The sequence below is a fragment of the Rhamphochromis sp. 'chilingali' genome (assembly GCF_963969265.1).
Source record: "Rhamphochromis sp. 'chilingali' genome assembly, chromosome: 7".
NCBI classification, from domain to species: domain Eukaryota; kingdom Metazoa; phylum Chordata; class Actinopteri; order Cichliformes; family Cichlidae; genus Rhamphochromis; species Rhamphochromis sp. 'chilingali'.
This window is the reverse complement of record NC_137934.1, coordinates 4,270,888-4,298,829: the sequence shown is the minus strand read 5'-3', so window position 1 is coordinate 4,298,829 and position 27,942 is coordinate 4,270,888. Positions and strand designations below refer to the sequence as shown.

At 38.9% G+C, this 27,942-nt stretch overlaps 1 protein-coding gene across 1 annotated transcript; it reads left to right on the top strand.

Moving 5' to 3' along the window:
* The first annotated feature begins 320 nt into the window (after positions 1–320).
* Positions 321–26,873, top strand: LOC308399795 (uncharacterized protein). The gene is made up of 30 exons (XM_080887227.1): positions 321–391; positions 568–674; positions 2,511–2,652; positions 2,864–2,996; positions 3,248–3,372; positions 3,538–3,684; positions 3,970–4,068; positions 4,536–4,784; positions 5,173–5,337; positions 6,041–6,236; positions 6,392–6,557; positions 6,690–6,871; positions 7,717–7,781; positions 7,867–7,984; positions 8,247–8,444; positions 13,352–13,412; positions 15,758–15,892; positions 16,904–17,045; positions 17,166–17,304; positions 17,386–17,516; positions 18,888–19,034; positions 19,929–20,027; positions 20,664–20,897; positions 20,969–21,133; positions 22,147–22,342; positions 22,432–22,597; positions 24,730–24,914; positions 25,802–25,866; positions 25,986–26,103; positions 26,231–26,873. Exons 2-30 carry the CDS (start codon positions 624–626, stop codon positions 26,721–26,723), a joined length of 4,512 nt encoding a protein of 1,503 aa, XP_080743353.1. The 5' UTR covers positions 321–391; positions 568–623; the 3' UTR covers positions 26,724–26,873.
* The last annotated feature ends 1,069 nt before the right edge of the window (positions 26,874–27,942 follow it).

Here is a 27,942-nt window from a genome sequence, read left to right as displayed (position 1 = left end):
CTGTTTGTTGTCTGTTCAACAGGATGGCTACTCAGGAGGCTTATGAAGTTCTCAGAGGAGGATGTGCGGGTCTGTGAATATCTGTGTGTGTGTGTTTGTGTGTTCAGTGAACTTCTGAACCTTTAGATGCTGTTCATACAATCACTCGACGAAAGCCACCACCGCTGTCACATTTGTACTTGTGTGAACGAGTGGCTGTGTGTGAGAGTTGAAGGGGTTGGATGATATTGACATGAAAACAACCTCACATGAGTGGCTGAGTTACTGATTACAGGTGATGTTCACTTGTAATTTGTTAAAGATAAGACTCCCGTTTTCAGCACAAAGTCCTATGCAAAGGGACAGTCTGCCTTCCACCGCCATCCCTCAGAGGACCACTGCTGGTTGTCAGGTAAGTGCACTTTTTTTTTTTGAGACAAAATAGTTGCGTTGATCTTTTTGGGGCAAACTCTGGAAACAAATCAATGCACTGCAGCTAGATACCTTTTAGGATGTTACTACCTGAGACAGTATCTAGACAACGTTAGGGTTTTTTTTCCTGCTCGTAATCTTGTTGTGGCTTTTCAGGTCTTGTGCTATTCCATTTTCTACTGTCCTGGATTTCTCTGAAGCACGGCAGCATCATGAGCGTAGAATCCAAGAAAACACGTGAGGCATGCTGCTCCAAGCTTAAGGTCAGAAACCCTCACTGCTTTAATGACTGGAAATTTAAATGTAAACGTGAATAATAATAATAATGGATTGGATTTATATAGCGCTTTTCAAGGCACCCAAAGCGCTTTACAATGCCACTATTCATTCACTCTCACATTCACACACTGGTGAAGGCAGCTACAGTTGTAGCCACAACAACTGACAGAAGCGAGGCTGCCATATCGCGCCATCGGCCCCTCTGGCCAACACCAGTAGGCGGTAGGGTGATTTTGGTGTGTTTCTTTGCTTGTTTGCAATGTGTTGTTTTCAACAAAAAGTCACCAGCACCCCTTGGGAAAGACAGAAATGTCCCCAAACTGTTTGTGATCATTCACAGTTTGTTCTGTGACCTTCAACTCGAGTCCCTTTTCAATCATTAACGATCTTACTGTCAAACGTAAAGCTGGATGCAAGGCTTGCATTCCTAAAATAAAAATAATAATTGATTCACGGCTTTTTGTCAGAAGTCTTCAAAAGACAAACAAACAAAAAAAAACGAAAAACCAAAATGAATGCACGATGCTTTTTTAAGGAACAAATTGCAAAAAATTTTTAAAAAATGCCTGATGTAGTAAATATTTTTTACATTTTGCCAGAAGGCTCAATAAACACTCCATTTTCAATTTTCTATCAATTATTTTATGGTCCAAAGGTTTAAGGGGTTCAATTCGGCGACCGTGGCTCAGGGGGTTGGGAAGCACATCTGTCGCCAGTTCAATCCCCAGGCTCTCTGTCCCGGCCACCTACAGGTGTTGGCCAGAGGGGCCGATGGCGCAATATGGCAGCCTCGCTTCTGTCAGTTGTTGTGGCTACAACTGTAGCTGCCTCCACCAGTGTGTGAATGTGAGAGTGAATGAATAGTGGCATTGTAAAGCGCTTTGGGTGCCTTGAAAAGCGCTATATAAATCCAATCCATTATTATTATTAATTCAGTGAGATAGTTAAGAAAAGAATGTGTTCAGTGATTAGCTTTTCATCAAGCAGGATACATTATATTATGCTAAACACTTTTGTAAATGTAGAACACAGTGCACATCTATAGCAAAATGTTTGCTGTCTGTTTAACATTTTACAAGTTATGGGTTTTCTTTTTTAGGGTTTTTTTGTATTGCAACCAAAAAAGAGGCTTTTTGGCTGCAATACAAAGAGAATTGTTTCTAACATTACCTAAACTGGTTGCAAAGCTTGCATACATGTTCTTATATTTGTAAAGAATATACTTGCTCATTACAAGAAAAGATATTTCTTAGAAAGAGGACTAACCAATCTAACTGAAAGGGATTTATCACCAATGGTCTTGGTCTGGATTCGTACTTTGGGTAGGTAGCTAGCGATTGTTAGAAACAATAAACAGAGTTTGTCTAGTGCTTAATGTTTTACCCTGATGGGATCAATAGTGGGATCATCTATTACTCCCAGTGGTGTGTGCTACAACTTTGACAAGATCAGTTCAGGAAAGATGATTAATAAGTGATAAATTAGTGTGGTGGGTTTTTAAAATCTGTTGTAACCACTCTTATTCTGGTATCAGTACACTAATCCCATCAAATGTCACTTAATGTAAATCACTGGTAAAAGCATTTGTGAAGTGCTGTGGGTATGTTTAGTGTGTGAGTTGATTCTATTATGGGAAACACTGTCATTCACCTCCCTATAGGTCACATCAGAAGAAGGGATTACAATTCAATCATCCAGGTCACAACAATCATTTTGACTGTTTAAAGAAATTCTGAGAAACCATTTGGCAGCTCTTTCCAGTAATCCAGTCCAATTAAATCTAGAAAAGCTCAATCTAACTGGTTATGTGTGTTTTCCAGCTCTTCCTGGCCTCCCTGGCATTTGTATATTTTGCCAAAGCCTTTGGTGGAGCTTACATGAAGAGCTCCATCACACAGATTGAAAGACGGTTTGATATCCCAAGCTCCCTGATTGGTGTTATAGATGGCAGCTTCGAAATGGGTATGCGCTTTTTTTTACTGAATGCAGCATGTTAGCATTATGGTTCATATCAACTACAGGAATTTATCTAATTTATTGACTACAAAGCACAAATTTCAGGTTATGTTATAAAGATAAGCAGACTGCTGAACTCTCATGCCTGGCAAAGACTGTAGCTGTTCATTGATTCATTCCATAATCATTCTTAGTTATTTTTAATTCTTCTCTACAGGCAACCTGCTCATCATCGCCTTTGTGAGCTACTTTGGTGCCAAGCTCCATCGTCCCAGACTGATTGGAATTGGTTGTCTGATCATGGCTGTGGGATCCTTCCTTGTAGCCCTGCCTCACTTCTTCCAGGGACTGTCAGTACAAAGTTTCCTTCTTCTTCATGAATATAACAATGAACCAATCAAATAATCAGATTACTAAGAGTTATGTTGAGCTCCCAGAGAATAAAGACTGGAAATGTTTGATAAGATTCATAAATGCCCAAAAGCTGTAATCGCATAAAATGGCTAAAAGTGCATGTGTGTTCTATAGCATCCAAGAAATGAAGGAGTATGTGTACTTACATGTTTCACAATTTTCAGATAATACTTTGAATATTTTCCAGGTATAAATATGAGACCAGTGTGTCTCACAAAGCTGCTGTCAACAGCACTGAGACCATCCTGCCCTGTCTGTCCAACCACAGCATGACTGATGCAGATGACACACTTGATGCAGAGACCAAATTAGGTATTTAGCAGCCACATTCCCTGCAATGGATCAGAAGTAAGATCACTCAAGTCTGAAATAGACTGTTTCGGGGTGATTTTAGTCATTTTTCTGTTTTAGATTTTATACACTATTCCGTTCATGATATGCACAATGTAAAGTCAAGTTTCTCCCCCCGCCCCCCAGAGTGTGAAAAGGCTGCTGGTTCACCCATGTGGATCTATGTATTCTTGGGAAACATGCTGCGAGGAATTGGAGAGACTCCCGTCATGCCACTGGGAATTTCCTATCTGGATGACTTCTCCAGAGAAGAGAACACCCCTTTTTATTTGGGTTAGTCATCATTTACGGTTTTGCTGTCTTTCACTGTTTTCATGCATTTTAATACTATCCACTTATATTTATTATTTTATCCATTTTTTCATAACTGCTGTATCATGAACTTTGACATATTACCCTCTGTTTTTTGACATTTCTTTGACCTTGTACTCAATTATCCCTTGGTGTTTCCTCACTGCCTAAAATCCTAAACAGTTCAGAAGGCCGCTGTACTCCTCCATCATGGCCAAATCTCAAACTGCTCAATACTTATCTTCTCTTTTCCGCTCCGTTTGCCAGCCTGCATCCATACAGTAGGAATCTTGGGACCTATGTTTGGCTTCATGCTTGGGTCCTTCCTTTCCAAGATTTATGTGGACACTGGATTTGTGAATTTAGGTATGGTATTACAAAAAGTAATTTTTAATATTGTGTAACAATAATGTTTACCTGTGATGTTAGTAATATCCTGAATGAAGTGTTTAATTAGGCAGAGAAGACTTCTGGTTGACTTGAGCAACACTGAAACTCATTCGTGTCTCAATTTAGCAAAATGTTTTCTTCCATTTGGACTTTCTAACGCAACATGACATTACAAAAGTCAAACCATTTCTTTACTGAGTAATTATGGGTCTACCAGAAGCAAGAGGATTTCACAACACTTCATCCTGTTGACATAGTTGACATAAACTCTTCCTTCACTACTTGGATTAGAGCTATTGACATTCCCTGAGCCAGAGAACTGCCTCCATACTTCTAAAAATGACTAAGCTGTTATGATGAAAGGGCTTAGAAGTCACTTATAAAAGTCCTACACATAAAATGTCTGTAATAACCTGCGGTCTTTGCCTTTCCCCTTCTTCCAGACACCATCACCATCACCTATAAGGACTCCCGCTGGGTGGGAGCCTGGTGGCTGGGCTTCATAGTGACTGGCACAGTGGCTCTACTGTCTAGTATCCCATTTTTTTTCCTTCCAAAGTCTTTACCCAAGCAAGGGCAAGAGCAAGAGGAAATTCAAAGCAAAAGCACAGAGCTTGCAACAAAGACCAAGCAGGAACAATTCCTGCCAGAGGAAACCCAGGAGAAAGTCAAATTTCAGGAAATGGCTAAAGGTAATTCACTGCTCAGTAGAGCATTTATCCTAACAGATCTTTAAGAAAGTCTCGTGAAAATGCATAATTTTGTAGATATAACTGCTAGATTCAAATTCCCATTTAGTATAATTTGAGATTATTATTAAATTTTGATCTCAAAAAATCCATCATGAAAAGCATTAAACATGATAAATAGTACATTCTCACTGGGAAAACGAGGTTTAGTAACGAGGTAATTTATGTCATTACAATCAGGCATTCCTTACAACCCCTATCCTGCTAATAGATAGTTTATACAATATTTTAACACAGCAATAATATTTTTATTTTACTTTATATTTACTTAGTTTTATGTGTCTATAAAAGTATTTTCCTCTTCTCTTTGATGTGCTTTGCACTTCACCAGATTTCATTCCATCTCTGAAGCGACTCTTCAGAAACAGAATCTACTCGCTGATGATCCTTGCCTCCCTCGTGATTGTCAACGGCTTTATTGGCCTGATCACCTTCAAGCCAAAGTACATAGAGCAAGTCTACGGCCAGTCAGCCACCAAAGCCATTTTCCTCATAGGTACGGAGCAAAAACTGGCTTTCATTCACTTTCTGTTTTCTTCACTATGTAGCCCAAGGCACCTGAAACAATGATGTTATTGAAGGGAAGTCTGATTGCGAGTGATAAGGCAGACTGAAAATGCAAGAACTACTCCTTTTCTGTGTGTGTGTGTGTGTGCGTGTGTGTGTGTGTGTGTGTGTGTGTGTGTGTGTGTGTGTGTGTGTGTGTGTGTGTGTGTGTGTGTGTGTGTGTGTGTGTGTGAGCTAGAATGTTTGTCAAGTAGCATTTAATTACCAAGTGGCTAACCGGCAGGGTTATTGTTAGAATATGAATTGTTCTATCACCAAACGTTATAAAAACAGTTGGCTGCTGAACAAAACCATTTAATGCAAACAACTTTTGTGTGTACTCAGTACTCTGCGCATGAATGGACATAAGTAGACCTGCAAAGTCTGCTTATGGTACATTGCTGCAATTGCAAGAGCTTCTTGCTGGATTGTGAAAATATTATGGAGTTACCTTTTTGTTAAAATAAAATTGGTTCAGAAAATATACTGAAAACTGGAATTTATGCAGTTCCTAAATCCACCTATTTTACTATTCAAGTGCTCCTGTTTATGTGTTACAAGCTGATTTGCAGAACGAATGTTACTATGACAAAGCTAAAATTTTGACACACTGAAAAGGTTCATGTTTATAACTTTTCTATCCTTCCTTGTAGGTATATTGAACCTGCCAGCGGTAGCTCTGGGTTTCATCACTGGGGGTTTTTTGCTGAAGCGTTTCAAGTTGGGTATTGTTGGAGCAGCCAGGGTGTCAGTTAGTGCTTCTTTGGGGTCGTTTTGCCTGCTTGCCGTTCAGATTTTCGTCCAGTGTGAAAATGCAGAGGTGGCTGGTCTCAGCATGTCATATCAGAGGTGAGTGGAATGGACACACAAGCCTATTTGTTAAGCTAGGTTACACTAAATTTTTGGAAGTTAAATAGTTTATTTTAGTCTTATAAACTAAAAATATGCTCATAAATGTCTCCACTGACAGTGTTAATGTGTCTTTACTTGTCTGTCTGTACCAGAGTCCCTCAAGTGTCCTACAACCCACAGACTTTGCTGTCTCAGTGCAATGGACATTGCTTCTGCTCAGTGAAGCACTGGGACCCGGTCTGTGCATACAACGGCATGACTTATGCCTCACCCTGCCTGGCCGGCTGCCAGACCTCCACCGGAATGGGCAAAGAAATGGTGATGATGGTCTAGACAAACAGAGAGCTTAGAACAGATAAAGATTTACTGTGAATAAAATAAAAAACAGCTCAAACTCACCGACAGACCACAATTAAGGCTGATTTTTAACTTTTTCTTCTTGGTTTTTAGGTGTTTCATAACTGCACCTGCATTAATGAGGCAGGACTAGCTGCAAACGCATCTGCAGTGCTGGGCCAGTGTCCCAGGAAGGATGATTGTGACATAAAATTTAAAATCTACATGGCGTTGTCTGTAATTGGGTCCTACATTTCTGCCTGTGGAGGAACGCCAGGATACATTGTTCTGCTCAGGTGCGAGACACAATTTGACTAAAGAACATCTGCTTCTAAGTTTGTGGTTAAGCAGATGTTCAAGCTTTTAGGGGTAACAAAAATCCATTTTTTTTGGAGTCATAGTTTGGCAAACATGTATATACAATATGTACCCAGTGTTGGGAAGATTACTTTTAAAACATATTCCACTACAGATTACAGAATACATGCCCCAAAATGTACTTGTAATGTATTCCATTATGTTACTCAATGAGAGTAATGTATTCTGAAAACTTGCAGCAATCTTGTATAGAAAACTATTCTGCATGGATATAAAACGGGTCCACGCCGGGCCCGCGCCTCCGAACTGTAGTAAAGGGGCCTCTGGACCTCATTCTTTTGAATAACAACTGAAGAAAAGACCGCTGTGTAATCCATTTATTTCAACAAAGTAACTGTATTCTGAATACCACCTTTTTAAACAGTAACTGTAATGGAATAGAGTGACTCATATTTAGTATTTTAAATATGTAACGCCGGTACATGTATTCCATTACTCCCCAGCACTATATGTACCATATACTGTTTATGGTATCACTGAAACTGGAACCAAAGGAGATCTACTCCTCAAAAGACCTGTTGTTTTAAAATGTATTAGGAAAAAGTTAGCAACTCTCTTTTTAAAAAAGAGAACCACTATGTACACTAAATATGCCTACAATTGCCATAAATTTTGCCAGTTGATGATTTCTTTTTTTTTTTTACTCTTTAAATTATCTGATACGATATTAATTGAATTTCAAGTTCCAATCTGATACCACCTTATTGTGTGTTTTAATGCTCACATGTGTATCTGATATGGTATAATTTGGTCAACAATTCAGGTCTATACAACCAGACTTGAAGTCGCTGGCTTTGGGTATGCAGACACTGATCGTAAGAACTCTGGGTGAGTACTAAAACTAAAACCCAACCCACACATCGAGCCTTTAGGGGTAAAACTGTTTTTTAATCACATGTGATTTGTTTTACAGGTGGCATCCCTCCACCTATATATTTTGGAGCACTGATTGACCGAACCTGTTTGAAGTGGGGTACGAAGCATTGCGGTGGCCGTGGAGCATGCAGACTCTATAATGCTAATGCGTTTAGGTACAATTAAATCTTCATCATTGTGCTTGAATATGTCACTTGTAATGTACCGCAGTTTAATTACCTCAATGCAGGGATTTCTAACCAGTGAAGTGACAATCTTTATATTTTATAGAATTTTGTGTACCTAAACTTGTACACAGACAGTTTGACTTGTACAAATATATGTTTTATGTAAACAAAAATGTTTAACATACAAATTAGAGCAAGCAATCAGACAGATGAACTTTCAGTAATTTGTTACGATGTACTTTACTTTCAGACTTACATACCTAGGAATGATTACTGGACTCTACTTCTTGGCCAACACAGTGTGGGGCTACCTCTACTACAGCATTGTCAAGCGACAGAAGAAAATAGCACTGAAGAATCAGTCCAAAGAAAATGGACAGGAGAGTAATGCAGTGACCAATGGACATGCCAATATCAACATTGCAGACATAGACGACATGGGCACGGAGTGCACTATTTAATGTGTTTTAGGAAGACCACACTATTGTTAAATATAAGTGAATGCCTGAATATTGTGCTGCATCCATACTGGACCAAATATTGGTCATTCTACAGCATCAGTACTTTTCGGAATTAAGCAGTAAACCTTGTTCTTTTGGGTAAAATGTAACAAAGCTCTAAAATGTAACAAAGCTTAATAAAACTAAAATGACACATTTTATACAGTACATCATAGGTGTCAAACTCTGGCCCGCAGGCCAAATTTGGCCCGCAGCCTAATTACATTTGGCCCGCGAAGCCAATACTAAATTATTATTAGAGCTGGCCTACTGGTATTATACAGCTAATATATATATTGTTTAGTATTAAGCTTTGCTTGTTCCATATTCAGTTTTTCAGCAAAACTTGTTTGAGTCCATAAGAAGAGATTCATTCTTAAATCTGGAGGAAGATTTTTTTTTCAGTAAATATTAACATTAGCCCGCGACCTTGTTCCAGTTTTGAATTTTGGCCCACTGTGTATTTGAGTTTGACACCCCTGCAGTACAAGAACATGCAGTCAAGAAAACAGAGCAGGGACACATGCTTTTCTTAATATCTGTCAGCAACACACCTGAGCAGAAACACACAGTTCATGTATGCTGAGACAAAGTAAGAAGAAAACGTGTCAGATTTTCAAAACAAGCTTGTCTCTGATCCTCTGTTTAAACTCAAGCAGCATTAGGTCAGGTAAAGCTAACAATGTCTTACCCTACAAGCTTATTTTAAAAGTGATTTTGTGGAGTACTAGTTTGATAGACATGTATATACTATATGTACCACATACTGCTTGTGGTAGCATAACCTGGTAATATTTTTTTATTAGTTAATTTCATAAATATACAATATAAAGTTTTGGGGGAATACACTTATGTGCAGTTTTCTAAAAATCAATACCACTCCTTTGTCTATGTGAAGTCTCTTACCTTAGTATAACACAAAGAGTAGAAACATGGAAAAATAGGTAGCTGTCTAAAGGTAACAAACACCTCTAGCATCTCTAAATCTCACATCTGCTCAAGCCATGTAGAATAGAAACTCCAGAAGTCACGGAGAGTTAGCTGTGCTACAGTATTTCCTAACTAGCACCAGTGACTTTGATTTACAACTACGAAGACAAACAGCATATCGCTAACTGTGTCTTAGAGATCCTTGATGTTACAGCTAGCCTTGCTGCAACAGTAATTTTTAGGAAATATTCTAAGTCCGGTTCTTACTAAGTTAGAGAATGGACTTAGCATATTTCCTAAAATGTGAAATTAGTAGAGTAACATATTATTTTATTAAGTCTATAAGTTTATTTGTACTAAGTTACAGTAGATGTGACAGACATTTACATGTTGTCAAATAAACATACAGAATAGGATCTCAGTGTCCACTGAAAATGTGAATTCATTGTTTGAATGTCCCTCCTGAAATATGAATAATTGAGCTGCTTTATATACGTGCTAATCAAACTGATTGTGAAGGCTCATTAGCCATTCAGAGACTGTTCTGCACCAGCTCCAGACGAGCTTATCAGCCATGTTTCCAGTTTAATACCTCACAAACTTTGACACACATTTTTTTAATGCACATGCATTTTGAGCCATGAAGGAGAGGAAGATGAGGGGGCCATTGAAAGTTAGTTGCATTTAACAGCTTGAGGTAACCTTTATTCTGAAAAGGTTGCCTTTCAGACACATATGTTACATCACATTGTAACACACAAATCCAAAGGTCATGAGAGTTCACAGAATCCTCGACTCAACAGTGTTTGCTTGGAAAAAGTTCGTAATGGTTGAGGCAGTGGACTAAGAGTGAGTGGGATAAATGAGAACTTGGATTTTATTTTGTTTTACTTTCCTACACCATGGTTGTTGTCTGAATGTATTATCAATCACTAGACAAAATTACTAGCAATAATGATGAGTTCTATATAGTGTTGGATATATTTGAGTTTGCCCGTACATGTTGTTTGGAAATCTTTTCAACCTTTTTACAATTTCTTTTTTGTCCTTGAAAAATATCTCTTGCATTAAAGACCAGTTTTGTCCAGATACATTTTGTTCTGCATTTTTTTGAATAACAACTCATTTTATCCTTTCACTCTAAAAGTGACAGAATTCTCTATACACTCACTAAGTTATGAATCAACAAGCTCTACAATATGTTACATTATTTAAAAAAGAGTCGCAATTAATAGTGACAAACTAACAGGTAAATACAATATACAAGACAAAGTAAGAATTTGTACAATTCTTTATGACCACCTTTATTCTTCGACACAGCCTGAACTCTCTTAGCCAAGCTTTCCTGTAATCTCTTCAAGAAGGGTTCTCCAGGTTTGTGAAAGGACATTCAAAGCTCTTCTTTTTATGTTGGCTGCCTTTTGTATAAAAATGTAACAGTTCCACTGTTCCACAGTTCCACTGTTACGTAACAGTGGAACTGTTACGTAACAGTTACAAAAACGTAACAGTTCCACAGTTCCGCCGTTTGAGAACATTGATTCAGAATGATTCTCCTGAAATAAAAAGAAATGTTGTGCTTTTGCAGTGTTAGGGTATCTTTTTTCAGTCATTTCAGTGTTTTTCTGGTACTTACTGTCACTGTTTTCTTGTTTCTTTTTTTGCATTTTCATCACGTTGCCTAGTTTAAAGTTGAAGGTTTGGATTACGTAACCTGGCTTTTTAAAATTACATAAGCTTTTTTAAACAAACATTGACTATCCTGTGTTTAATTTCCACTTGTTAAATACTGCTCCCCTTTCTCTTATTGGCCTAGAGACTATGTTTGAACTTAAGCCACGCCGTGTAAAGTGTTATAAATGTTATAACCTCCCTTATGTTATTACTTCTAATCACCTTTATTGCTAAAATGACTATTTGACCTGCTTTAGTTTGGTCTAGATAAAATTTAAGATGTTAGCTTTTTTATGTTACACTTTTAATCATCATGTTAAAACAGTTAACTGAATCCCATGACATGCTTAGTAGCATTAAGTGTTATCTTATTTCACCTGCAGGCTGTGCTCTACACAAGAAAATATCCACGGAAAAAATATGCAACTTCAGTGCTCTCACATCTTCTAGTTACACAAACCAAAGATAATCAGATTTTTAAGCAAAATTGAAAGAATAACATTAACAAATTGAATCTTTAAAAAATCATCTTTTTTCCAGGCAGTACAGCTGCTGTTAGTCTAAAACGGAGTGCTGCAGTTATGGCCAGCATCCCTGTCTGAATGCACTTGTAATTAAATTAAATATAGTAGCAGAAGACGTGTAAAGTATTCAAGTCAACTGTACTTTTCTGGAGACAAGTATAATTTCTGGTAATTAGTAAATGTGTCCCTCGCTGTTGCTGTGCAGGAATGTGAAGGCGCTAATCATAATCCCTGGAATGTTTGCAGGGACAAAGCTGATTGTGTGACCTGCTGCTTGGCTGCCAGGACCCCTCCTGCGGTCACTGGACTAATAGCACATTCTCGGGCAAAGGTTAATACACAGACATATTGTTCCACATTTGAGGTCATCATCAAATCCATCCAACTCATCTGGTATCATTTGGTGCGTGAAATGCTGCTTGAACATTCACCACGCTGACAGTTCCCTTTTACACAGACATACTTTTTAAGCAGACTTTTAATCCCGTATAATTCGTCACCATGCACCTGATGTTTTACCTTGTGAGGAAAAATAAAAATCCTTAGGGACTGGTTTGAAGTTATTAATCTTCGCCCCCACACCTCCTCCTTACCCCTTTAACCCCCACTAAATCCAACCACCCACTGGAAGGACTAGCTGGCATGTGTTTGGAATAAAAATGTGTGAGGCCTTTTGTCTGCTTGTACCAAGCAAAAGCTTTGCCCTCAGACGGGAGAATAGGAGCTCAGGGAGAACAGATCTGTCTGCTCTCAGTAGGAAGAGCAATATATGGCTGCTTAAAGAGGAGCAAAAGAGGAAGAAGAAGGGGGAGACCATAGTCCCTTTCACCTGACGATGCACTAGGTATTTCATCAAACTTCCCAAGTGCTTCTTTTGCAGTTGTGATTTTACTAACGATTCCTCTTGCTATTACTAAAAATAATACATCTAAATTTCTTCAAATTCCTTCCACCAAGGATAAGGTGAGCTTGTAGGTCAAGAACGACTTAGACAGTAAGGTTAAGCCGCACTTTGAGTGGGAGTATTAACAAGTCTGAACTTGAAAAGGATTTATGGAGTTATGAGACAAAAACATACGGACTTTTCTGTCAGATTTTCACCCCCACAGTTTTTCTAACAGATCAGTGCTGCCAAAGTTGTCACTGGAGAGTTTTTCTTCCTGATATGGGCTTTGGCTGGAGCACCTGACATTTATAGACCTGAGAGGACTGTGGATTTTATACAGGTACCATCTGCTTTTAGATTTCACCTCCTTTCCATCACTGAAAACAGACTTGTGCATTGGAACCAAAAGGATTGACTTTGCACTGTAAAAAGTGTTTAGAATTGTTTATAGAGTCATGTGAATAAGAAAAAAAACACGATTCAGTAGCTTATAGAGCCAATTTTAGCAGCAATAACTTGGATTAATGGTTTTCTGTATGCCTTTATTAATCTCTCACATCATCATGATCGTCGTGGAAAAATTACAACTTTGCTTCAGTTCATTGAGTTCATTTGTTTATGCACAGCTCAGGTCCCACATTCCAAAGGAATTTGACTGGATCATTGCAACGCTTTCTTTTTCGAGTACCCTGTTGGAAGTTTGTTGCTGTGCGTGAGATTGTATTGCATTGTGTTATCAAGTTTCAGCTAAGCTTTAACAATCGGACAGACAGTCTCACATTTGGCTCTGGAATACTTTGGTGTGCAGAGGAGTTCATGGCTGACTAAAGCTGACTGCAAGGGGGCCAGGTCCTGTGGCTATAAAACAAGCTCAAATTATCAGCGCTCCACCACTGTGCTTGGTAGGTTTGAGGTCTGTGTGTGCTGCTGTACTGTATTTGTCTTTTCACCAAATGTGCCGCTGTTCATTGTGACCAAAAGCACTTTGTTCTTGTCTGCCCAAAGGATATTGTTCAAGAAATCTTGGGATTTTTTAGGCAAGGCAAGGCAAGTTTATTTATATAGCACAATTCAACAACAAGGTGATTCAAAGTGCTTTACAGAGACATTAAAAAACAAAAACAATAAAAAGCATGATTTAAAATTGATTAAAAAACAGTAGATAAAATCAGAACAGTAGATAAAATCAGTAGTTAAAATATAAGTTTTGAAATTTAAGCTTAAAAGTGTGGATTTGGTGCTTTATTCAAATGCAGCTGAGAACAGGTGAGTCTTCAACCTGGATTTAAATAAACTGAGTGTTTCAGCTGATCTGAGGCTTTCTGGGAGTTTGTTCCAGATGTAAGGAGCATAAAAGCTGAATGCAGCTTCTCCGTGTCTGGTTCTGACTCTGGGAACTGATAAAAAAAAAAACGGATCCAGATGACCTGAGGGATCTGGAAGGGTCATACTTGGTCAGGAGGTCACTGATGTATTTTGGTCCTAAACCATTCAGAGCTTTATAGACCAGCATCAGAACTTTAAAGTCTATCCTCTGACGGACAGGCAGCCAGTGTAAAGACCTCAGAGCTGGACTGATGTGGTCCACTTTTCTGGTCTTAGTTTAGGTGCAACACTGCAAACCAAAGCCGAGTCATGGTATTTTAGAGAGGAGGCTTTCTCTTGGCAACAATGAATACTTGTTCAGTTTTATCTCAATGCACTGTCATGAACTTTAACATTTAACTTGCTCACTGAGGTCTGTAGAGTCTGAGATGTAGTTTTCAGGTTGTTTACAGTTCTAAGCATTACATGGTCTGACCCTGGGATTCATTTTTCTAGATTGTACACTCCTGGGAAGATTGTGACATGGTGTTAACACACACTTGAATGCGTATAAACACAAATGGCAACGTAAAGCTTGTGTTTTTTATAGAGGTGCTCAGACTCAGTGGTGATCAGTTAATCAAGTGTATTTGATTAACAGCACCTCGCTGCTTACAATAAGTACTTAGCTTCTCACAGACTCCTTTCTTTTTTACCTGACTGTTATACAGAAACTTCAGTGTTCTGAACAATGGTCTTACTCAGGTTTTGCACATACCCGTATTTTCACGACCATAAGACGCACCGTACTAAAAGGCGCAGTCTCAGTTACTACGTCCTCCTTACAACACACAGGGCGCACTGCACTATAGGGCGCGCCACACTTTTTAAAGAAAATCTAAGGCTTTTATGTGCGCCTTATAGTTGCGAAAATACGGTAGGTATGATTTTGGGCTGAGTAAAGATGAATAGCTTCTCATTACAACTGCATCATTTGCAGTTGGTATCATTTTCTCATGGCTTATTTCCTTTTTCTAACTTTTTGTATATGCATCCTTCATTTTACTGATTTATCTATACTATTAGGACCAGGTTTTTGGACAATGGTATGTTTTAATGTCTTAATGCATGCTTGATCATCCAGGTAAGGAAATCACAGGAAGCTGTCAATGGAAGAATTGTTTTGTCACAGATCCCAGTGACGTCCTCAGCCTCCGCTGACTGCATATTTCCCTAATCTTATAAATATAGTATAGTATATTTGCTGTGAGATAACCTATACTGGAAAATACACACTGGCTAGAGGACAACATCACTGAAGAGTAACTTTGTGAGGCCAGGGCACTGAAACCTGGTCACGCCCAGTAGCTACTCTTTAAGTGATGAGGATGACATCCTGGGCAGGAAGGAACGCTGGTTTGAGTGGGGGGTCTTGTAGCCATTCTTAAACTCTCTCTGAATAGTACTCATGGCCATTGATCAATCGTTAAGATAATTTGCATATTAATGAACCTGAACCTGGCCTCATAGTCCATTGTTAGTCAGCGGTGCCAGTTTCTTATGCAAATTATGCACTTATGTTTACTAGGATAAACATAAATGATGAAACATTTCTCCCACTGAAGACACTTACAGAGCAACAGAATTCACTTTCTGGGACAATGACGCATTCTTTGTAATTTTGCCTTTTTGCAACACCGCGAACAATCTGCATGTGACTAAAGTGTAGATGTTCAGCTTCAATTCAAGTAGTTTACCAAAAGTGTATAATAGCTCTTCAGGAATTATAGCAAACACTTCTTTTTTAAAGTGTCATTGATCACAAACTTAAACCTAAATATATGTACACTGGCTTTTCTAAATAAGCAAATCCGAAAATACCCACAGTAAAGTTTTATTAGATGAATGCAGCTGAAATATATTTTCTCCTCTATTAAACTAGTGCTCTAAGGAAAGGAAGACCAAGAGGAAAATGGAAAACACAGCACAGGACACAGCCAACATGACGAGCGAAGAGGTTCTGTGTAGCCCCGTCGACCACAAGACCAGAAAGCGCCCTGGCTTCTCCAATCTCAAAGTACTAAAGCTATCTGTGATCAACACTCTGACACCTTTTTTATCCTGCTTTTGATCTCGGACTGCGGTTCATTCTGTTGATGCACTCAGTGTAAAGTGGCCCAGATAAAAATGCCAGTTAAAAGCGTAAAAGGCAGTAGGTGGTGCAGTTGTTAGCGCTGTCTCCTCACAGCAAGAAGGCTCTGGGTTTAAACTCTTACCCCGCTGGCACTGCTGCCTGTTTAGACTTGTTGTAGTTTCCTCTAAAGACATTCGGGTTTTGGTGAATCAGTGACACAAAATTGCCCATAACTGTAAATGTTTTTCTCTTCATGTGTCAGCCCTGCGCTAGGCAGGAAACCTGTCGTGCCTGTGCGCATCTCTCGCTAGAGTGAGCTCTAACAGCCTCCCCTTTTGACCCGGCACAGGCTAAAGATAGATGATAGGTGGATAAATGCTCAGAAAGCCAGATGCACATCTGTTTTCAGTTGATTGAACAACATTTTCAGAGATATGTTTTTCCCAAAGTAGGTAAAATCAAGCCAAGAGCTGATCTTGTGTTGTTACTGAAAATCTCAGCATGCCAAATTTCTGCTCTAAATGAGCTTTCGTCAGACACTTCTGTAGCTGCCCGGAGCTACGCTTTGCCTGATTACAGCAGTACACTGGAGTCATCATATTTCTGTTTTCATCCCTTTCTTTTTTCCATTAATTTTGAGACAGAATGTCAAAATTAAAAAAGCTTATTGTTGTTAACTGTGATGTCAAGACATTACACCAGATTTTGTGCACTGATTCAACACAACATAAGTTGTTGTTCAAGTTAAGAATAAAGGGGTAATGCAACATTAAACAAGGACCACAATTACACAGTAGAAGGTAGTGGAGACTCAGAAAAGGGGGCAGAATCATTTCCATGATTACACTATGACATCGTTTGGGTATGTAGACACATAGTCCTAGTTTTATCCAGAACATCTTTGCATTATTAGAATGTGAGTTTTTATATTGTCTTCTGTTTTCTGTCTTCCAGCTGTTTATTGTAGCGCTTTCCTTCGCCTATTTCTCCAAAGCCCTGACAGGAACCTACATGAAGAGCTCCATCACTCAGATAGAGAGGCGCTTTGACCTCTCCAGCACACACATCGGTCTCATAGATGGCAGTTTTGAGATGGGTAACATCAACCAGTTCATTTAAAAATAAACGCTTTGATGTTTTTTTTTTGTGATACAGTGGAGAAAAAGTCATTCTTTTTGCTTACTTGATTTCAATCTTTTTTGGGGTGTGTGTGTAGGCAACTTGTTGTTTCTAGCTGTGGTCAGCCATTTTGGGGCTAAGCTGCACCGACCCAGACTCATCGCTGCGGGCTGTTTCCTCATGGCTGTGGGGGCGTTTCTCACTGGCCTCACACATTTCTTCATGGGACGGTACAGGTCAAATTTAAATGAGAAACTTCTATAAGCAAAAACGATGACAGAAGAAATTGACATGGACTTTTTGTTTGTTTTTTGCAGGTATAAGTATGACACGGTGATTCAGGTCTTTCAGAATGACAACCTGAGCATTGCTGCCTGTGTGGATCCTCTGAAAACACTAGATCACGTGCCAGAAATTCAAATAGAGCCTTCGTTGGAGGACAATAAAGGTAAGAGTGTGGAATACATGCCAGGATTAAATATAATTACAGATAGTAAAACATTCACTTTCACTATTTAGTGCAGTCAAATGCATTTCTGCTTTCTGCTGCAGCGGGTACAGTAAATACCTGTAAATAGGAGAGAATAGCATGGCAATGTCAGCTATTTATTGTTATTATTACTTATTTATTTATTGCTTAAAACTCATGGTTATTGTAGATTTTCTTTTACAAAAAAAACATGAAACTTTAACATGAAACCTTGTTAAACCTACTAACAACTCACCGGCCAATCAGCTCTCTCCTGGTGCATCTTTGTCACCAGGAATAAACAAAGACACAACAGCATGCACGTCCGCAACAATAAGCCCGGACGCAGACTCTAGAGCTAGCCAACGAGAGACGACTTTTAAAAAGAAAAGACTGAAAGGAGGCAGAATAATAAGAAAGCAGACATTTGTAATATTTATGGTAATGAATTCAGTTTGGCTCTGTGTGCCCATGTGTTTTTCAGTGTTTTTAGGAGCTCCTCTTGTTCCCATTAATTTTGGTCCCTGAGATGGGCTTTAGTTGCAATGTTGCTTCAGTCTCACTATTGTTAAACTATAATTAATTCTGCTTCTCACAAAACCATGTGATGCTCTCACAAAATGCAATCTATTGATCCTGTTCAGCTATTCAGATGAGACGTATTTGGAAAGAAATATAATGGAAGTCACGTACAATGTGGTGATATACAACAAGCCACTATTAAGATGGTACTGAATATCGGCAGATTTTATTCATGTCTTGTTTGACGTAGTCTCTGTAATGAAAAAGCAGATATAGCAGATATAGATGTAAAACTGTGTCTTTCTCATTTTCATGTAACTGGGCTTTTTCCTGTATAGAGGAATTTTTGGCCCCTCCACTCCCACTACTTGCATTGCTTTAATCAATTGGGCATATTGTGTTATATTTTCATAGTTCATTATTAACTCATTCACTGCCATTGACGTCTATAGCCGTCAATTGCAGTGAATGAGTCAATGGGTTTAACTCATTCACTGCCAATGGCTGGCAGTGAATGAGTTAACTATTATAAATATTTCATATTTTACTGAGTAAAGAATGTATTTTTTTGTGTACTAAATACTGAGAAAGAACCAGAAAAAACACTGGTGTGTCGTGAACAGGCTGAGGCTGTTAAGTCTGTAAAGCTCATTCAGAGCCAGGAAAATACTGGTGAACCTGATCAAGAGGATCCATGCAATATTTGGTGTGTTTTTTTATTGTAGTACGCATGCTCCATGTATAACTTTGATGCTGTGCGAGCCACTGTGTGTGAACTCTTTGTAACAAAATCAATATCACAGATTTCTAGTTTGTGTCATTATGCAGCCTGTGTGAGAGATTCTGGTTCCAGCATGTGGATCTACGTATTCCTGGGGAATGCTCTGCGGGGGATTGGAGAAACTCCAGTCACACCTCTTGGCATCTCCTACATCGATGACTTTGCTAAGGCGGAAAACTCCCCTTTTTATATTGGTAATATGGGGTTCAAAGGGATTTTAAAGTCTTCCACCTGACTTAAAATTTGTTAATTAATTAATAAATTCCTTTAAATGCCCTATAAGCCATGTGAGAATACACACATTCATCATTCCTGTATGTACAGCATTTTTATGCTGGTTAATGTGTGATTTTTATCAGGGTAAACCTACAATTAATCTCGTATTCAGTAAATTTAACTGAGGGTCAAGGAAATATCTCATTTTACACCCTATCCTTTAGATCAGGGGTCTCAAACCTGCCGCTCAGGGACCACTTGCGGCCCACCTCACCCCTACTTATGGCCCTTATATCAACATGAAGACATATAATGCAGTTTGGCCCTTGATGTTGTTTTATTAGGGAGGATGTGTTTGTTGTTAAGTGCAATGTTAAAATAAGTTCTTTAAAAAGCAAAAAATGATCTAATATGAAGGCAATATGAGCAGAGACTACAAACATGTGGAGGGATTGGCTGTGTTAGTCTAGTGAAAGAGTCAAAAACTGATGCGTACACTTATGTCTGCACTTTTTTATTTATTTTTTTAATACGAACAAAATTATTCTGGCCACGTGTTTATTTGGTAGGTCAATGAAAGGCTTCAGTTAGTTAAGAGTGAGGTAAAAAAGAAATTGCGTTGATGTTTGCAATTTTGTCTTGTGATACAATATTGGAAATTTTAAAAAACAAACAAAAGAAAACATTTTTGGAAATATTTGTGGGTGCTTTCTTGTTTTCGCTTGGTTTTTTTTGTACTACTCGACCACTAAAGTGGCCCTCCAACGAGATGACAGTGCCAGTAGTGGCCCACAGCTCATTTAAGTTTGAGACCCTTCTTTAGATTGTTTAATATCACATCGTAGACTTCTGATCTATTTTGTCATTGGCAGCTTGTCTCCAGACCATTACTCTCCTGGGTCCCATGTTTGGCTTCCTTTTGGGTTCCTATTGTGCCAGACTATATGTTGACATTGGATATGTTGATATGGGTAAGGTTTTTCTTTGTGTGTCTGGGTTTTGTTTTTTGTTTTTTATATGATACACGACTCATTATGGTTAGAGCTCATCTTAAAAGTATCCGATAGATGGCAAAAGCTGACAAAATTCAAAGCAGTGATTTTACCTGAAAGAATATAAAAACCTGTCTGCGTTAGAAACAAAAAGAAAATGTACACATTTAGATCTTTTTAGGCAACGACACATTTCTCTGCAATTTTGCCTATACACTACCACATTGGATTTTAAATCAAATATTTTAAATAAATTAAATCAAATATTTCAAATTGACTGTAAAATTAATGCAAACATTTTTTTTTAATTAAAGTTAAAAGTTAAAGTCTGCACTTCAATCACATCATGATTATTTGGGTTGACATTGAATGGGATGGTCTGGAGGCTAAAATGACAAAACTGTCTTTGTCTAACAAATCAAGTTTATGTACCGTGTAAGGCCAAGAAGCTGGATGGGGGTAACAAGAGTTAAAGAACAAACTTTCACAAGTTAAAAACATTTTAGCCAGTCTACACTTTTGTCAACAGAGATATTTTGATTGAGACTTGTTTATGCGAAGCCTTTATTTGAAGACTTCCTGAAGAAAACTTGAAAATTCTTCTCTTTTACATAGAAAGTGTGACCATCACTCCTAAAGATTCCCGCTGGGTGGGTGCTTGGTGGATGGGTTTTCTTGTGTCCTCTGGCCTTCTGCTTATCTCCAGCATTCCCTTCTGGTTTCTGCCCCGTTCGATGCCCAAGCAGGAGAGTGAAGAAAACCATGAAACTCCAGTCTGCGAGATCCTTAACAAGACAGAGGATGCGCAAAGCAACAACCAAAACTTCAAGCTGACTGAAATTGCCAAAGGTAGAGTCGTCGTCTGTTTGCATGTGCAGGTTGATGGATCTTACGTGATTTTTGTGGATGTTCCTGCCCAGGGTTCCTTCCATCATTGAGGCATCTGTTAGGAACTCCTGCTTACTTCCTGCTTCTTTGCGGGAGCATCCTGAAGTTCAATGCATTCATCGGTCTACTCACCTTTAAAGCCAAATACATGGAGCAACAGTTTGGACAGTCTGCATCCAGGGCAAACTTCCTCATAGGTAAAAATACTGAAATCAATAAATTATGTGTTCATATTGAACTTTTGATAGAAAAGTGGAACATAGGCGCAGTAATTTATTGACACGTGTTCAAACATACATGAAAATAGTGTTTTTACAACTCTATCAAGCTTGAAGGTCAGCATTTGCAATGACCACCAACACAACACAGCCTGAACACTCCCAGAGAAACTTTCTTTTAATTTGCTACCCCTCAGGAATAGTTCTCCAGGCTTCTTTAAAAACATTCAAAGCTCTCCTTTGGCTGCCTTTTGTTCTGTTCTCTGTCAAAATTATCCCACACTGTTTCAGAGCTTGATAAATCAACTCAGAACAGGTTCGGAGAGGACAGCCTGTGAAGGAAAACTGTACTCGTAGGTGTATAGATACCCAGCGCCAACCCTGCACACTTCTGCCTTTTCTCATTTCCCTTCCTTCAGGATGGCTTCTTCACAGCCAACATTCCTCTGAGACATGCATCTCTCATGTCCTGTGTCAGATCTTTTTTTTTTTATTAGATTTTTTCCTATTTCTTCAGAGCATGACTTTTAGATACTGTTAATTTGCTGGCAACAGTGTTACACCCTTCTGCAGCCCCTAATCTCCTCAGTGTGTTCAGCTGGTGCTAATTGGCCACACCTACTCAGGTGTGGATAAAAGCATACCTGAAGCAGGCTTTCAGAGAGAGGCTCACTAGTTTTTGCCTTGGTGGTTCCAGCCATTTTAGCCAACCTGCTATGCATTTTAAGATAAAACCTCTTCTCACTGAAATTCTGGTATTCTTCTCCTTATTTATGTTGGGGCTTTTGAGCCAGGTTGTAACACGTTCACCTTCTGTGAATAAGCAGTGTGTACTTTTAGATAAGGTTTAAATGATCAAAATGCACTCAAATATTTAACATCTAACAAACAAATCATTAATAATCATTAAGGAAAATGTGCTTGGTATAAAGTATGTATATGTGATATGATGTATGAAGTATACAAGCAATATTCCCCTGTGTTTCCTTCAGGTGTCCTGAACCTGCCAGCAGTGGCAATAGGGATCTTCCTCGGAGGGCTGCTGATGAAGAGGTATAAGCTGAGTGTGGTATCAGGAGCTCAGCTTTCCTTTGCAACATCCTTTATGTCCTATCTCCTCATGCTGCTGCAGTTTGGCACCAAGTGTGATAACATACCCATAGCGGGGCTCACTGTATCGTACAACGGGTCAGTGTTGAGACAAATATCACTGATTTAGCAACTTTCTTCCTGTGTCCACTGTAGATCAAAATATCCATTGCTTCACTCCCTTGCAGGACAAAAGGTGTATTGTACAGCAGAGAAATGCTCTTCTCTGAGTGTAACAGGGACTGCTTGTGTTCAGCAGAGGAGTGGGACCCCGTTTGCTCAGATAGCGGCATCACTTACATCTCCCCATGCATGGCTGGCTGCTTCAGCTCCAGCGGACACGGCAAAAACACCGTAAGGACAATTACAAGAGAGCACAGAGGTATAATGTAAAGTGTAAACATGTGTATCAGCCACTTGTTGGAAGATATTTGGGTCAAGAATGTCTTGATTGCGGTGTATTGAGGTTACATTACATTTTAAATACTGCTACTTTGTAACATGAACTCTTGATATTTATATATGTCTCATCCTTAAATGCATTTGAACAGCACTCCCATGGTAAATGGATTGCATTTACATTTTCTGCTCTTACTGACCACTCAGAGAGCTTCACAGACCACATGTTCACGGCACTTTGTATCCCTTTCATTTACATTTATACTTTTACTCACACACAGTGATGACACACATCAAAGGCAGTTCTTAGGGTTCAGTATCTTTCCCAATTACACTTCAACACTTTGACACATGGGTTGAGCTGAGGTTGAACCACTGTAACCTGATAAAACATGTTCATAAGCAGTACTGTGGGCCATTTCAAAGGAACACCCTTTATTAGCGACACTGAAAAAAATTAAGAAAATTTAAGCTATCAAAATGCTTTGATAGCTTAAATTCTGAAATAAAATATTTTTTTTACAATGCTTTAAAATGTACTGTGATGGTTAATTCACCAGTATGTGAAAGCTCTTCAATCAATAAAAAAAATATTTTTTTTTAATGCTAGAATGTCTGAAACCAGCACCACTGACTGAAACTGACTGAAACTAGTACACTGGGAACAATAGGCTGTGAGGTCAGTTCTTTGATTGTTAATATGCAAATTCTCATGACCATTGATCAACAACCCCTCATCAAAACCCACTGATCAAAGGCAATGAGTACCATTCACAGAGAGTTGGGGAATGGCTGCAATCACAGCATTATAAGATGGTAAATGGCCTGTATTTGTATAGCGCTTTACTTAGTCCCTATGGACCCCAAAGCGCTTTACACTACATTTAGTCATCCACCCATTCACACACACTGGTTATGGCAAGCTATGTTGTAGCCACAGCTGCCCTGGGGCGCACTGACAGAGGCGAGGCTGCCAGACACTGGCGCCACCATTCGGCAACGGGTGAAATGTCTTGCCCAAGGACACAACGACCGAGACGGTTGGAGCCAGGGCTTGAACCGGCAATATAATATTTACAGATTTCTAAAATACTTGTGTTTTCTTATTTTTTGTGACAGGTGGTCTAATGAATACCATCCATGTAACCATGATAAGCAGTCAGAATAATAAAAATCCTCCACTTTTCTCACTTTTTATCATTTTAAAAACTATTTTTAAAAGTCTTTTAAAACTATTTTAAAAACTGAAAACTCACTCTCTTTTAAAAGCTCACTCATTACCATCTAATTATTTTACACTTGTCAATTAACATTAAAAAAGGGTCAACTTTTAATTAACCCCAAAATGTATCAATTTGATCAGACACAAACAGTATATAGTGTTATTTTGTTGCATGTATAATAAATGAATAGAAAGCACATATGTCAGTGTTTGTGATATAGCTTGAGTGTAGCAGTACATTTCAATATTCAGTTTTGTTTTCACAAAATTTCAAGTATTACTCGGAGAAGTTAGCAGAGGTTTCGCAGCATTCTCTGAAACATGATCACATATAGTACTTGTATATAATACTTATAGATTAGATTATTTGTGTTGCAAAGATATAATCCAGTACAAAATCATCACTATTGTTGTTCTTCAATGTTTCTACTAGTTGCTGTTGAGGAAGATGATGTTAGCCAGGAGGCATGATGTTACACTGTTGCTACTAAAGCATTTTTCAGCGTGTACTCTCAGTGTATTTTCCTATTGTTGTAAATGTTATTGATTAGCTGTTATGTGCTTTTCTTCTTATGCTCTTGTAAATATCCCCTACCCTTTCTTCGACTATAAAATCCTCTGGGTGAAGTGTCAGATGTTACGTGGAGAGCAGTTTTGTCCCTTGTCTCTTCAGGAAACTCAAATCTCAGTTGCTTTAAACTTTAAAAAGTGTAATTTTACGGACTTTTAACGTGTTTGATTAACAATGCTTACTTTTCCTGGGTAGAAAATGCAAAATGAAATAATTTTACAATCCAGTTCCAAAAATGCCTGGATGTAAAAGACATGAAAATATATATAAATGTAAATATTTTCTCTTTCCCAGGTCTTTCACAACTGCACCTGTGTGTCCACCTCCTTTCCAGCAGGCAGCAGTACATCAGTGAGACTGGGCCAGTGCCCTCATGCCAAGGACTGCAGCCGAAGCTTCACTTCCTATATGGCCATATCTGTTCTCAGCTCCTTTATCAATGCTCTGGGAGCCACACCTGGCTACATGGTCATTATACGGTCTGTAAAAACTTAGTGTTGCTTTCATGTCTATTAGCAGCCTAAAGTAGTGGTAGACAGTGAAATGGAAGGACTCAAAATAGTTATAACGTAACGCGGCTAAGTGAGGTGGAGAGAGTATAGATAGATTGGCAGAAACTTGGAAGCGTGGGGGCCAAATAGAGACTGAGCAGGCATGCGGAGGGCTGGTGAGGTTAAAAACCTGGGAGGCACAAAGACAGGAAGGTTTAAACCTTTGACACATTGTCTTCTGCCACAAAAGATGATAGAACGATCATGCAAAGACTGGATAAAATACCTGGTTAGATAAACTACTCAGGATTATTGATCATTTGACATGGAGGCACATCAATCCACTGGCTGCTAAGGAGCAGGAGGGAGGCACTAAGAGAAAAACACACAGAGCAAGAAGAAACAAAATGGAAAGGCGGACAGAGAGAAAGACAGAGACAAGATAATTCCAGTGAGAGGAGAAAACTTTGCTGTTTTGATGCAATCAAGTATTGGCTGCTGTGACCCTGACTCAAGGGAAGCATAAACAAAGTTACTTTTTGACAAGTTTTTTTTCTACACATTTCTAAAAGTGTGGTGGTGACACATGCAATGAAAGAACGTAAGTAAGTATCACCTGAAAAGGGTTTAAAGGAATAGTTTCACCTTTTAAAGAACTAATGTCCAGCATTAAATAACAGTATTAAGCAAAAACTGCAAGATAGTTCCCCAATAATTCCACTAAAATTTAGCCCAGCCAAAGTCTGTTCCTGCATCCTGTGTATCACTTCACGTCTATCCATTGCTGCTATGGAGACCCGTCAGCCTACCGTCACCGGTTTATTTTTTATAATGTACTCCTTATTTTCTTGATTTTTTTTGTTTTGTACTTGCAGATGCATCACACCCGAGCTCAAATCCCTTGCTCTGGGTATTCAGACCTTGGTAACTAGGACTCTTGGTAAGCTTCAGTACTTTCACTTTGACGTAAAGCATAAATATATGTCACTCTGCTTGAATCCCAAAAGGTTTATTTTCTCTGGATAAAAGTTTTGTCCCCATTGCCAATGCTGTCTGTAGGTGGAATTCCTGCACCGGTGTATTTCGGCGCTTTGATTGATTCAACTTGCCTTAAATGGTCTATGAAGAGTTGTGGCGGTAGGGGGGCATGCCGTATTTACAACTCTGATATGTACAGGTACCACACGGACAAATTCCAGTTTACACTATTTAAACAAATTTGCCAAAAATTATTGACTAGCATTATAATTGTTGTAAAGACCTTTGCTGATTTGCCTCAATCCAATTCTGTTCTCTACTTTTAGGATCATTTTCCTGGGTTTGATTACTTGTATCAGTGGCTCCTCTTATTTTTTCCTCATTGCTGTCATCATCCTTCTCAGACGCCAGTTCCGAAAGCCAGAGAAGGACACAGACAAGCAGGAGCAAAAAGCATCAAAGGATTTTGAACTAAAGACGCCATTAAACCTCACTGAGGAGATTAGAGCCAGTCCTGAAACTCCCAACTTACCCAGTGCTACAAAAATTTGGGTAAAGATTGCTACAGATTTGGAGGAAGGAGGAGAGGTCCACACAGTAGAACTGCCCCCTCATAATGATGGAGTAATCTCTACAAGTAATGCACAGGAGGCTAAATACATGACAGATACCTGCGCTGAAGTTATTCCTCTGTCTTCTGATGGCACAAACACAGAGATAGTCCGTAAAGAATCCATCGGACACAAAGTAATAGAGAAGCAGGACGATCACATTGATGACAAGAGCAAATTGGAGAAAGAGAGGCAGCAACTAAACTGATGGACCACATAAAGACTGTGTTTAGCAGAGTGGTCTCCAACACAAAATCAAACTGGAATGGATGGAACGTCCCAAAGTTTGGTCAAAATATAATTTTCCTGTTAAGAGGGACTACTTTCAGGACAATGTCACGGTTAATGCTAATAGTATTTTCCATCCTTTTTTTGCAGGATACAACTATTATATTCAGTGTTGGGTGTTAAATGTAACAAAGTAACAAATCCTTAGATAAAAATTTGGGGGGTGTTGTTTTTCAGTTCACAAACTCAATTAGGTACTTTTTAAATATTTAAAAGTACCTAATTAAATCCTGTTGTTTCACAATATTTTTGGCTCCTTTCAACTCATTAGCATCCAGCTACATACTGGAATGTAACCAGTTGTAGAGCTCAGCCAGCATGATTGTGCATATGACAACATTTACATTGCAGAAGAATTTGAATTACTGTGTACCACAGTTATATTTATTGTCTGTCAGCTGCTAAGGAGCTGTGCTTCATGTTTTGAAGTAATCTGCAGTCAAAGTAAGTGGTAAGGCCAGTTGAGAAAGAGACTGATGACTGTATGTGGCATGAATGATGGACCACATTATAACACTCATTAACACACACTTTCCCGGTTGTTGTTCGAACACTCTCGCGGTTGCATCTTCTCAGCTCCCAGCCGCCATACACCACCAACAACACCATTCAGTAGCCAGTTCACTCTCATATGCCAGGGAGGCTTGATGACCCAATGCAACTCAGGTGTGTCCGCCTCCCCGCAGTCGTGCTCCACCACACTCTGCTTCTCCAAAACTTCAGCTAAAGCTTGCTCTACGAGGGAAATTAACAAGCTTGATGCTGGTTCTGTGGAACTGAAGATGATGCTGTCAACATGCTAATCAATGAAGTAAAGTCAGTACAGTAGACTACAAGCCCTCTGGACGTATAACCAGCATGCTGTATGCAAAAGGGGTTTTATTTTTTGTTTTTATTTTTTTAGGTAATGCTTTAATGTAACGGATTACTTTTTATATCCAGTAATCTTTTAAATTTACATGCTATTTTTAAAAGTAATGTTACCCAACACTGGTTATATCACGCTTAATCCTGCGAAGAAAGAGCGCTACCAGTGTCCACATTTGTAGAAACAGTCTCTGGAACAAAAATGGAGTTGTGCTGATGTATGTATGTGATCACATGACCGCTTTGCAAGGTCCCAGAATGAAAAATTTTAT